The sequence below is a fragment of the Ischnura elegans genome, chromosome 3 (assembly GCF_921293095.1).
Source record: "Ischnura elegans chromosome 3, ioIscEleg1.1, whole genome shotgun sequence".
In the NCBI taxonomy this organism is placed as follows: Eukaryota; Metazoa; Arthropoda; class Insecta; order Odonata; family Coenagrionidae; genus Ischnura; species Ischnura elegans.
The window spans coordinates 76,647,659-76,660,829 of NC_060248.1; the positions used below are offsets into that span (position 1 = coordinate 76,647,659).

Below are 13,171 nucleotides of genomic sequence, written 5' to 3' on the forward strand. Positions count from 1 at the left end.
GGTTAAACTTTTGATTTATAGGGTATGATTATTGGCTAATCGCAAACGATTTTTCTCAATCTGAATAGCAGTGTTTACTTTCCTCCAGAATTTTTCATTTAACAATAGGATCATAAATGGTCTATAGTACGTGAAGTAAAAAATTGATTCTCACCTAGACTTTAAATTATTTTATTGTCACATTTACTAGAAAGGGAAATTTCTAATTGATATTAAATCAAATTCACATTTAATCCTTTGAATAAAAAAACATTATTTTCTTTTCTGTGGTATTTAATGTAAGATACACCTTCTAAACCACATTTAGAATACTTTCATTGGTTATATTTTCTTTTTGAATTCATTAGGAAATTGCCAATGGTGTTTTCTCAAATATGTACATGATCCCATAATGCTCCTGTCCTCAAATCTCTCCCATCCTTAAATCTCACGTAGGGCTGCTAAGTATTTTAATATTAATAACGATTTCCCATCTTATTCTCCAGGAGCACTCGACTGAGAGGATCATATGACCGTGAGAGTGCAGGAGCTAGGCTCTTGGAATCAACAGAACTGTTACGGGTTCGGAGGTTGGAAGGTGTTCACATCACATTGAATTTGGAGGCAGCTTGTATTCTTCCTCTTGCATTGAGGTTAGTTTTTTCTGTTTGAAATAGAGATTTTATTGCTTCATACTGAGTGACGGAACAAATTATTGAACTTGGTATACCATTTAAATTTCTTGTTAAACTAATGAGTTAAATGGTTTGTAAGGTTGTCTGTGTTTAGATTCTTGACTTTACTACAAATTCCTGTTTATTGCTTGATCAAGTATTTTTACATTTCGTTGGTTTAGAAAATTACTGTCTGAGATTTCCTACATCTATCTATTGGTATTGATGCACATGTTTTCTTTGAAACACATTATTAATTTTCCTTTGCGGTTGCCTATTTTTACCAAGACCTACCTACTTGTACTCAGGCGTTACTTTTCACTTTCATTGCCTACCTTGTTCATTTGCCTGGCCATTTAGTGGTAAGGATGAATGTGCTATAATTCTTAATTAAAAGACAATTTATTAACATAAAACGCACCAAAATATGTCTGTAATACAGAATGCAGGTCCTTGTGGTGGCATAAAGAGCCATGAATGCAAGTCATTCATAAATGATTGATAATCAAGTCCTCAGTAAAAAGCCATTGGCTATGCACAAAATAATGGAACTCAGATATAAAAGTCTCCAGTGAATTATACTGTGTGCTAGTTGTGCATAAAAACAAATCAACAAATAAATACGTATAAGTATCGAAAGTCACCAATTACTCGACAAAATTGAATCAAGTTTTGTTTTCATTAATTCATCACGTAAAAGTTTCAAGTGTATCAAAAACTTGATATGGACACGCAACTTGACCACTGCATTCATATTCGCAAAACAAAATGAAATTATTGTTTTTACTTTTACAATCTTAGACACTTGGTTATAAAGTAAACATTTAACGTCGCCAGTGTTGATTTAGCATTTGCACTGATAGGTCAGATGCCAATTTCCCTGTTAAAGTCACAGTAGCTTTCTGCATGGCTAATTTCCAGTTCTCTCTTGTTATGATGGACTTCTGGCTCTCCAGTAATCTACTGTTATAGGATCACTGGAGTATAATCTTATAATAGTAATCAGTGATCTTATTATAATAATTGGAGCATTCTTGCTCCCTAGGCCATTTTCAAATATTCTTTGAATGCTTATTATTTGACCCTCAATATTTGGCCACTTTTAACTTTGGTTGCTCTCTCCAACTCTTGTTATCAACTACACGTCCAGACGCTTACTTTCTTCCTAACTTTTCCTTTCCATTAACTCAATTGACCCTTAGATTGGCTCTTTTAGTTTCCTCATTTCCTTCTTTTATCTCACCCATTATCATAACTTCCACCCTTCCAGCAATATTTCCATTGCACTAATTGTCGGTACTTCCCGGAGCACATGAGTGAACTCCATACAATATGACATTCTGTGAAGCACAATAAATAAATTTTATATTATTAAAAAATTTTATTACCAACAGTCAAAAGGTTAGCCAACAGAGTTTTATTTTATTTTGTCAATCAAAGTTTTTAATTTTACTAATACTGTGTAAGCGAGTGTAAGAGATGCACCCCTATTTTGAGCATCGAAGCTAGCGAAAAAAAATTTGCTGCTTTTTTTATCATGCAGTGTTGTAGACGTATCCCTTTCGCCAATTATTAAAATTTTGTATTTCAATGCTAAAAATTTAAGTGGCATTTTTTCAGCTAAATTTACACGATATGTATGGTGCTCAGAGATATGTAGGTATTCACTTGTAGTCTTAACCTTATGATGCTTACTAAGGATCGGATACCTCGTATCCGCATATCCTTGGATGATGCTCTTCACCGTATACTTCAGATCCAAATTCGCTGAAGAAATTGAATCTGAATCCAAAATTTTAAATCAATTCTTTTGTGAATTCAACGGCCCAATAAGAGGGAGTAGAAAGAGTTCCAATCCTCTCTTCACATACGCCGTTGCTCTACGATGCTTGTCCTACTCATGAACAATCTTGTTTAAAAGCTCTCGTAGGAGTATTGCAATAGAATAAAGGGAACATTTGAGGAAAATTTTAAGGCAAAACACGACAGGCACATAGTATGAACCTTCCCGAGAGATTGAACAAAAATCGGGGGAAACTCAGCGCCGTAGGAAAATAACCATGTCGCAGATTTTGCATTTGCATTTGCATTTGACAACGTTGTATGGCGAGGCGATTGTGACGAACTGATCTAGGTGGGCGTGCGACGCATCCGGAGGCAAAAAAAATAGCTCCCTGCGGTAAGGAAGAACGGGTAAAATGCTGAACAGTTCCTAATTTCACCCCAGATTCAATGATGCTTTGCTCAGATTGTGCCCAAAGTGCGAGTTCCTCTATGCCACACCACGTAGCATCGGCCATCACTAAAAGTTCGTAAATCGAATGTGCGTAGGAAGAGGACTAACTGTTCGTCCAATTTACTAGTGGTTATGAGTGGGTCACCATGACTCCACCGGAATGAAGTTTATTATATGATGTTGCACATACTCTGAATAAAGAATCATAATTGACGCTCTTGGGCCCAGTACACGAGAAGAACTTAAACGTGGCACGATTATTAAAGCTTAGCATAGTGTATATCCACCTAAATGCCGTTGCTTATTCGTGGAACTTTGTAATAAAGTTCACTTTGTAACCACTGGGACCAGGACTGAGGTTCGTAATTTCGTAAAAACGAAAATTTCGTAATGTTTCTTTTTCTATAGCTTGGATAGGCATTTTCGTCGGGACCAACGATTTTCTTCGTAATAATGTTGTTAGTATTAACAAAAGTCTACTGTATCAAGTTTCAAGGAACAATGAAAACGTGTTTCATCCCTACCCCGTCTCACCTACTGACCTTTTTCGGTTTACCAGCTTCAATTCTCCCAGTTTCTGGAGGCCAAATGCTAGGTGAGTCACCTACTGAGCTTGAAGATATCTCGATAGCTTTCAGCAATTGTATATTATTGCAATATGACACGTACAAGGTTCAAATAAGAATGAGACCAAACGTGATGCATATATGACAGCATTTAAGTTTTTAAATCTCTAATTTATTGATCCAAAGATTAATAGTCCCAACAAGGCTTCTAATATTCAACATAGTCCAAGCAGGATCATTTAGGAAGAAAAAAGCATAGCATGAGCTCATCCAAACAAGACGAGATGGACTGGAAACTTCAGGCAACGCAAACTGCGTATATCACATTGCTGCTCCTTTGCTCATAGCCTCGTTGCTTGAAAGAGGCTACTTCCCCTCGACCTCTCCTTTAGCACTCTTCACGTAAAAGCATTTCCAATTTCTTCTATCCACCATTTAGTCCAACAATGTACACACTTATTCAAATTTTTTAAACCACAGGTTTTGACACCAATATAATTTTCAGTTTCAATAATCCTCATATAAGCGTCTGGAGATGGTTTTCGAAAAATCAGGTCTGTATCATAATGGAAATTACTCGGCTAGACAGATGTTGACTATTAATCAGGTATTGTCCTTCAAAACTACACTTTTCTCTGCGTTAGATATGCGATTACTATTTGCAGTATAAATGCTGCGGGATGCCCCCTCGTGAAAGTAAATTTAGCATGCCCTCCAGAGCAAAAAACCCCGTGCAACCTTTTCCATGTTCACCTCTGAGGTACCGATGTGGTGGCGCCATGCCTACAAGTAAGAAGAGCAAACAGGAGCATTTTAGAAATACGTCACTGAGGGAGAAACTCCCTTGCCGCTTGTTTTTGACCTATGGTTTCAGATGGTTGACTCTCGCTGAAAACCAAGGCCACCAAGTTCCCCTTGGACTTGCAACCGGTGCAGGGGAGAGGGGAGGAAAAGAAGTTTGTGTAAGAGATGCACCCCCATTTTTGGCTGCAATTTCTGGGAAAAAAGGTGTGCCTCTTACACCCGCTTATATGGTATTTGTTGAGAGCACCTAATTGATTTAATTGCGAAGTCTACTCCTTGGCGCCTTCCTTTAAAGAAATAAAAATTCGTTATGTTATCATCTGAGTATGCATTTAGTTGCATAATGTGAAAAATTACTCACTAGTACCTAATAAGTATTGCCAGGATAAATGTTATGGAAATCATATTTACCAAATGAAAAGGACTTTTTTGGAGCCATCAGATTTGTACTAACCAAAATACTTTGGAGGGATGGCGAGATGAGCTATATTTTCTGATCGTTTGTCTCACATCTTGTTCCGAAACAGTATTCAATAGGTGCCAGACCTTCAAGTATTCATCCAGGGATATTTTACATCTGAGGAATACAGTGGAAACATTGTTAACACATTCAATGTGGATGATACATATTTTCACCGTAACCTCCAGTGACGGATGGGTGATTTTCCTTCATAACGATGGTGTTGGAAGTAATACAATAGAATTTGAAATTTTTTTTCTTTCTATTTCACGCAATTTGTAAAAAACGTAAATGACATACATGTATGCCACCCATCACCAGTAATTGACAATTCATGCAACCCACATTACACACATGCAATTTTACTTGTATGAAAGAGTAAAGTTTTCATATTTCCGTTTATAATACTTCTTCTACCGTTGATTCCTTAGGTTGATGACGAAAATATCTTGGAATTTGTCTTTACGCTTAATTTTTTAGTTTCAAAAGCCGTAGATTTAATTTTTTCAAGTCACAGAAGTAGATCACACAATGAACGGCAAGAAAAATATAACTTTATGGAATAAACATTTTTTTTAATCAAAGCAAATGTATGTTACCTCAGAGTTATTGCAAAATTGAAACGTTTCAATGAAAATTCTTACAAATTTTTATGATATATTTGAAAGCAAGGCCTTAGACAGAGCCCTGGTTGACCTTCACATTCTGGGCAAATCGTAGTCACTGTCCTACGGATGCCTTCATGGTTAGCGGAGAAATGAAGAGCGTGCATCATTCCTAAAAACCTATCACGGCACATTTTCTCCCGAATATCAATACTCGCACTAACTCTGACCTCCTCCAATCGTTAGAAATCGTGTTAACCCTAATTGCGCCCATGTGGAGAAGAAGGCCCAGCCAAGTTTATAGTTATCCCTGCCAAACGGCTTCCAATCCATTATGCCCTTAGTGAAGGCCTTTGGTGAAGGATTTCGGAGGAAAATGCTTTCTGCATTTTTCTCCGTCTATGAGAGGATTATTTCAAAGGAAATATCATTTGCAAGTTGAAATTATCCCTGGGAGTGCCGCTGGTAGGGAGGGACTCCAACCTTGAGCCTTAAAAATTTTCCAGCAAAATAGTACAATTTGTGTTGCATATGTGATTAATATGTTAGTTTTTATGAAAAGTAAGACTGTATCTGTACCTAACACTAGAACGTATTAATGACCTACAAAATGAAAACACCATAATGAACAGAGGACAAGTAATTGATGTGGAGCAATGACTGAGAAATTATGCCGTAAAATTAGGGAAAAAAACAAAATATGTAAACAAACGTAATTTGCAATAATGATTTTTAAAATTATTAATAAAGTATAAAATACGACCTTATGGACCCCATGGAAACATTTTGGAATAGAATAGTGAGTTTTGAGATGGGAATACACGTTATTAACAAAAACTAAGTCTGATCATAATTTTTGTGGTTGCACATAAGATATGAATAAATCAAAAAATAAGATAAAAATACTATTTCAAGGGAATAAATGATAGTTAAATGCCGTAATGCTTAAAATACCTCTGAGTTTATCTATTCATTTCCGCGATTTCGTTTACAAAGCTAAGGAAACAAATACACGGGTAAAAAAATGCAGACCAATACTGTAAATAATGTAATGCAGTGTTGCATACGCGATTAATATGTTATTTTTTATGAAAAGGAAGAAAATCTGCAACTAACCCCAACACGTATGAATAGCTCAGAAAATGAAATAAAATCGAAATGAATAGAGGATTGGTAATTGACCTAGAGAAACGAATGAGAAAATATGCCGTTAAAGTAGGAAAAAGACCCGAAAAAATCACCCAGGATGAACGTAATTTGCAATAATAAAAAAAGTATCTAGAAAAAGAAATTCAAACATAACATAATAAACTGATGCACCGCACTAAGATCATTTTTTTATAATTTAGTGAGTATGAAACGGGGATAAATATCTTTAATAAAAAAGTTAGTCTAATCATAATTTTTGTGATAGCACATAAAATATGAATAGATAAAAAGGAAGGTAAAAAAAACAAATTAAAAAATATCTATTTGTAAGACATGATGATGATATTTACGATAAGAATAATGAAAAAGAGGTGAAGGAAATGAAAATAAAAATCTCAACCTGCCAAATTGTTCCAAAAATAGCACTAAAGAAAACAAAAAAACACCAAAAATGAAGGAACATGTAGAACAAGAAACGGACACTCGGCAATGGTGTAAGGTCACTCCCGAACTGCGGGAGGGTGAAAAAGTAACGCTAGGCGTGCTCGGAGCTCCCTAGTGACCAGTGGTAAAACGAACTCCCGAAGACATACATTTATGTCTTCCGCCTGACTGGAAAAGCCTTCATGGCATGTATATATGTCATCCGCACTGAAAGTGTTAATGAGTGCTAAAATGCCTGGGAAAATCACTCACTATTTCAGGCGCTAGTGATATCAGAAGGTGAAGGATGAAGCCCCTCAATTCCTATATGTATTAATCTTTCCTTTCCACTTTTCTTTTGTATCACTGCTATTTTCCAGAAGAATAAGGCCAGTGTTTTCCTTTACATCCGTATTCATGCATAATTTTGCAAATGAAATATTGCAAAACAATAATTGGCATTCGTTTCCAAAGTTCATGCATCTGTGACTGCATAGTGCATGATGGTTTGCAATGTGATCACAGCTCTGGGATCGTCTGAGCTTAGCAAGATGTTACAAATCACTGTGCAACAGTAGAAACCATATTTCAGTCATTGCTCCAAATAGTTGCATCACACAAAGTTGCACAAGAGGCAGTGGTAGTGGGACCCAGTTCTGTGAGCATACAGCATAAGCTTCTTCTTTTCTATTTTGTCAATAATAATAGTATTACATCTAAAGCAGACTACTTGTAGGCCTCCCTCATTGGAAACAGTTGATTGAGTGCTTTGGTAGGGCCATTGAATTGTTTAGCAACACATCATTCCTAGCACGAATGTCTGAACTCCCACCATGAGTGCTCTGTCATGTTGTGGTCAAAATCACTTCTGTGAATACATATTGACTAAGCGCACGGTGCTCACTCCCCATGAATGCACTTATTATTCCGAGGAATGTGTTAATTACTTCCTCCCTAAAAATTCTTTTTGCTGAGCACAGGAGTAGACAACTACAAAGCATATTTTTGGCCTCCCTGAATAGATCAGATGATTAAGCACTACATAGATGCTTTTGGATCATGTAGCAACACAACATTAACCTTCTAGAACTAAAATTTGAACTCCTGGTAATCAGCAACGAGTTCCCGATGTGTAAAAATCAAAAAGATTGCTCCGAAAAATGACCGAATACTCAGACTGAGCATTTACAGAGTGGTCGACTTCTAGGATAAATTCCATGGCTGAAGTTCTCACTCACCTTGAATGTGTCCAATTCCCCAGGAAGGTGGAAAATCTGTCTTCTCTCAGAACTCTCGCTGAGCATGAAAACAGACATTTGCCTAGCCTATTCTTGCCCTTTCAGAATAGGGTTGTCAATTGAGTGCAACATAAGGGCCCACCATGTGTTCACTCGGAAGATCTCTCACTTCCGATAGCAGTGGCAGATTATTGCCCCATCCTCCCTTGTATCATTTCAATCTTGAGTATATTGTATACTCTATATACATAGATAGTTTTAATTAGGGATGGGTCGAATAGCAGATTTCTCGAATTCGAATATCGAATTCGAATATCAAATCATTGCTCGAATATTCGAATATCTCGAACTTCGAATACCTCGAATACTAAACGATGAATGCAGGAATGTTTGACTAGGTCGCCTATGCAGCAGGAAACCCAAGATTTTGGCGAGTAATTGTGATTTCCTTTAAAGGATTCAAACAGGAATTTAGCAGATTGATGGAATATTTTAATTCTATGTAAACAATAGGGTAGTTTCCTTCATTAAAGGAAACGAAAGGCATTGATTGTGATTCGGTACTCACCATTAGTGTATTAATAATATACAAATTATTTGGTTTTAGAAATACCGGTTTATACGAATGGCAATGGTCAATTTTATCCTCATTTGAAAAAGGCCAGATTGGCGCCCATGCGATGCCACTCCACGTGACGTCACAGTGACCTTGTTTCTATATGAGTAGATAGGAGTTTTACACCGTCTGAGATTAGCAATGAATGCATGAGGCACAGAGCTCAGGGAAACATGGTCTTAATAATCACCTATTAACACTGCCTAAGGTCGGAAAGTTTCCTTCGTTTGATGAGGTATTAATAATCCTTATTTAAGCCAACCGCTACCAGCTAGCATGGTACTCAGCTACCTGCTAGCATCCTGCGTCGTATCAGCGCTCAGAACCTCGCCCCAAGATCACCTCACTCGCGGCAACGGGAAGCAGAACAACGTCACGCGGAGTTTTTCCCGGCATTCATACTTACCCGTCCCGTTTTTGCGCGCTTGAAAATTTTCACTTTTCATTTAATCGCGAAAAATAGATATCGTCATTTAAAAATCTAAAAGCGTTAAATACGTACTCCAGGAGTAATAATCTTTCGATTTAGGCAATAAAAAAATAATAGGAAACCCCCTATTTGAGCATTACGCCAAAATGCTAAGCCTCCGTCGTATTTCTTTGTCTTTCCGGCATTTATTTTCCAACTTAAAATGCTTAAATAAACTCAGAAATATGTCGTTATTGGTCGTTTATTCTTTTTTAAATTACGCGTACATTACTAATATTTCAATCCAATAAAAGTGTAATATCAATTGCCGAAAGTCATTGTTAGACAACTTTTGGGCTAGTAGATGACTCATGCAGCAGTTGACCTCCAGAAATGGGGAACTTCGAAGCAGGTCGCCAGAAAAAGGTCAGTGGGTGAGTTGAGGGGGGAGGGCGTGAGACACGTTTTTATTGTTCTCGTGTAATTTGATATTTTTTTCGAAGCTAAGGTCTTCGTAATACTATCTCTGCGCGAGCTGGGACCTTTTGTTTGCTTTGGGAGAAGAGGAAATCGTCGGAGGGGGTGGGACGAACGCTGAATGGAGGGGGATTGCAGATCGTGGGAAATGCACCAATGTTGCTATCCCATGGCATTGAGGCTCTCCTGATAGGGGACACCTGGGATTTTCGGATTTTTTTTCACCCGATCAATTTCGGTTCCCCACGTCGAACTCTTTTCACCGCTCGAACCCGCGAATTTGATGTATTTCGTCAGCTTGCCTAAAACGGCGCTGCATGCACTAAACGACTAGAGTTCTCTTAATTTTTCTGAGTCAACTACCAACGACGTGCGAGCGACAGTGTATGACGCGAAATTCAAAGTATTCGAGGTATTCGAGACGGTATCTTTGGCATAACTATTCGAGATCTCGAATATCGAATACTTTCTAGTATTCGAGGTATTCGAGTATTCGCGGGTACTATTCGCGCATCTCTAGTTTTAATTCTTAATCCCATGGACGAAGGGAGCAAGCAGTGCAAATGTGATACTTGGACATGTTTCACTTGATAATCTTCTGGAGGAGTGCTCTCTTTAGGGCAAATCCAGCAAAAAAAAACTCAATACTATGGTCTTAAATGATCTATCAATGCTCCCATGGAAGATGTACTCTGAATATTGCAGGATGAGCTGTAATATAACCTAATGCCAAGTTTTCACTGTTGATATACCTCTGTATGCCCCTTGTACTCTACGTACTGTAAGTCCAAAAGAAGTCATTAATACTACCGACTAATGTATAATGCCTTATTATCTTTTTGTGTGGAAACAGAGGGAGAGTGAAACATGGCCGTCATTTCACCTTCAAGGCAGCTTTGGGGGATGATGCCATAACTCTTGTAGCTCCGTCAGTCACTGGAACACTAGTGGATGCAGAATCTCCGTATGCGGCCCATGGTGGTTGGCTGCAGTTGCTGATAGATGATCAGATGGTCGAGAAGATGGGTGAAGCATTTGAGAAGCTTATCAAGCTATCTCCAGAGTGTGGAAATGAATCTCTAGAGGGGGACACAGCTGAGAATGAAGTCAAGGTATGTAAGATAGACTTTATAATGACATGAAAAGGTATTGGCACAGTTCATTTTATCCAATGGCATAAGATGTTCATGATTAGAGTAGTAATTAAGGAATAACAAGTGCTTGTAAGAAAGCTTGAATTTACGAATTCTTACATCACTCAGTGTCGTTCAATGAATAACAGTTCATTCGCAAATCTCTTTCACCCACTTGTAGAGGGTTTAGGAGAATCTCTCACTGGGAAACTGCCAATCAAAAAATATTCTCAGCAATTTTACTATCTCATAAATATTTAATCACTCAAGTTTGCTAGTAGATGAACTCTTTTGCACTGAAAGTCAGTTCAAAGAGAAACCTGTGATAACCTGGGGTATTTTCCAAGAATAGCAGATAAGACACTATACACCACAAAACTTATTTGAGTTGGTTTAAGTAAGGTCATCCCCCAATTTAATTTGACTGAAAATTTCTGTCCAACATGTGTGAAGTAGGGTGTAATTGTCTTCTGCCACTGAATTTTTCCAATACACCATTAGAGTAATGATTTGTATTGCTCATGATTCCAGAAGTGGCTTATGTGACTAATAGTTATCGCTAGTGTTGGCCACCTATTGATATATGGAGTAACTTGGTTGTGACCCATTGTGGTATGGTGAGAACTTCTTTATTTTGCCCATTATGACAGTTCTATAAAAAATTATTTTGCAATCTTTTCTTAAAAAAATTAAGAATAAATTAATTAATTCATCAAGTCTCCATTATAGCAATTGCTTTAGAAATATAATTGGTTTCAATACCTAGATGATATATCATGTATAGAATCAAAACTATGCTAATGCTGCTGAATTTTGTTCCAGATGTGCCTACCTCAAACTTTCGTCTGGTCAGAACACAAGTTGGCAATTACTGTGGTCCCAGACAAGTTTTAAGGCTTCAGTGTGTACTCAGATGGCGCCTGTGCATTGTTATTTAATGCTGTTGCATAGTTAATTTATATCTCATTGTTTTGTAGTATTCCTATTTCATCTTGACTCAATATCTAGTAATTAGATGTCCTTATCTGTTATTTGTAAATAACAAAGTCTGAACACTTCAGATATCTTACAGAAATGTCTGAAATAAGAAAAATATTTATGCAATGACATGTATTTTGATACCCTAACATTTTTTGTCAGTCAAATTTTATATTGAAGAAAATTTTTTTATATGATTCTATGTATTTAAAATTATACGAGGAATAATGCTATCTTCATTTTTTTATATTCATTCTCTTTTTACTTTTTTTACCTGTTGCCATGCTTAATGCTTTCATTGGATTGGATAGAGGGAGTTGTCTGTGTGCACAATAGTGTGAAATCTCTACTGAAAATTAAATACATGGCTCGCAAGGATGCTTTGGGATAGCGGTGAATAATTTGGAAACAATAAAAAAATCAGTTCGTTTTAAGTGTTCAAGTTAAAAATCAGGAATACAAAAGAAAAAAATGAAAATGAAGTCGCACATTTTTCTCATGATTGACAGCATTCATTGCTTAATGTGGAATTGTATCCTTGTGTAATGAAACGAATTTTCAACTAATGGCCACAAAAAGCATGCTGGGAGGCGTATGCAGAAGCCAAAATGTGTTTATTTGGATGGGTTTCATTTTAGCTCAATTGAAGCTCAGTTTAAAGCAAAGTTAAGAAAACTTTTTCACAATGTCTGTTTCTTAAAATGAAAAATTACAAAATATGAATAGATCAAAGTGCGTAGGCTCAATGTTTGACAATTATTACTCGCTAAAATATATGACAGATGATGCTGATTCAGGTAAATAGGCAATCATGAAATTGGTCTTTTATACACAGTTATAATAGAAAGGTACAATATGGTTTCCACAGAGGACTCTGAAATATCTCTTGAATTGACAGTACTGTATAAAATTTAATCCATTGAGCTTCAGCAATTGATGGGACCTCCATGTGCCTCTGTACCCTCAGAAGTAGCCATGTGGCTAAGTATTATTAAAGTATTCTACCGATTAAGGTAGGTTTGCATGGAGTGCTTACGAAGAATTCCGGGAGCCTTCCCTTACATCTTGCACTTCCCTCTTCAGTGCACAATAAGACCTACTACCTTTCATTCTATCTAAAAATCCTACTCTTTTCCTTCCCCTCCCTCGTTTACCTAACATTCTTCCCTCTAACACTGTTTTCAACATCCCATCCCCGCTAAGTATTCGCTCCATCCATACCTTCTCCGTATCTCATCTAAAAGCTGCCTAACCTCACCCACCATGTCCAGCACTTCGCCGTTCCTCCTCCTCTCCGTCCACTTCACCTTCTCTATTCCTCGCCACACCCACATCTTGAATGCCTCGAGTCTTCTCTCGTCCTCCTTCATAAGTGTCCACGTTTCTGCACCGTGAAGCGCTACACTCCATATCAGACTCTTCAC

General features: G+C 37.2%; 1 protein-coding gene across 1 annotated transcript in view; it reads left to right on the plus strand.

Annotated features, from left to right (window-relative positions):
- Positions 1-11,996, plus strand: part of LOC124156037 (suppressor of fused homolog) — a 33,861-nt gene extending 21,865 nt beyond the window's left edge. The window contains exons 6-8 of the mRNA XM_046530332.1: positions 486-632; positions 10,490-10,748; positions 11,592-11,996. Of these exons, the coding sequence (XP_046386288.1) occupies positions 486-632; positions 10,490-10,748; positions 11,592-11,663 (478 nt within the window). The 3' untranslated portion in view covers positions 11,664-11,996. The remainder of the gene's footprint in view (positions 1-485; positions 633-10,489; positions 10,749-11,591) is intronic.
- Positions 11,997-13,171: the final 1,175 nt, after the last annotated feature.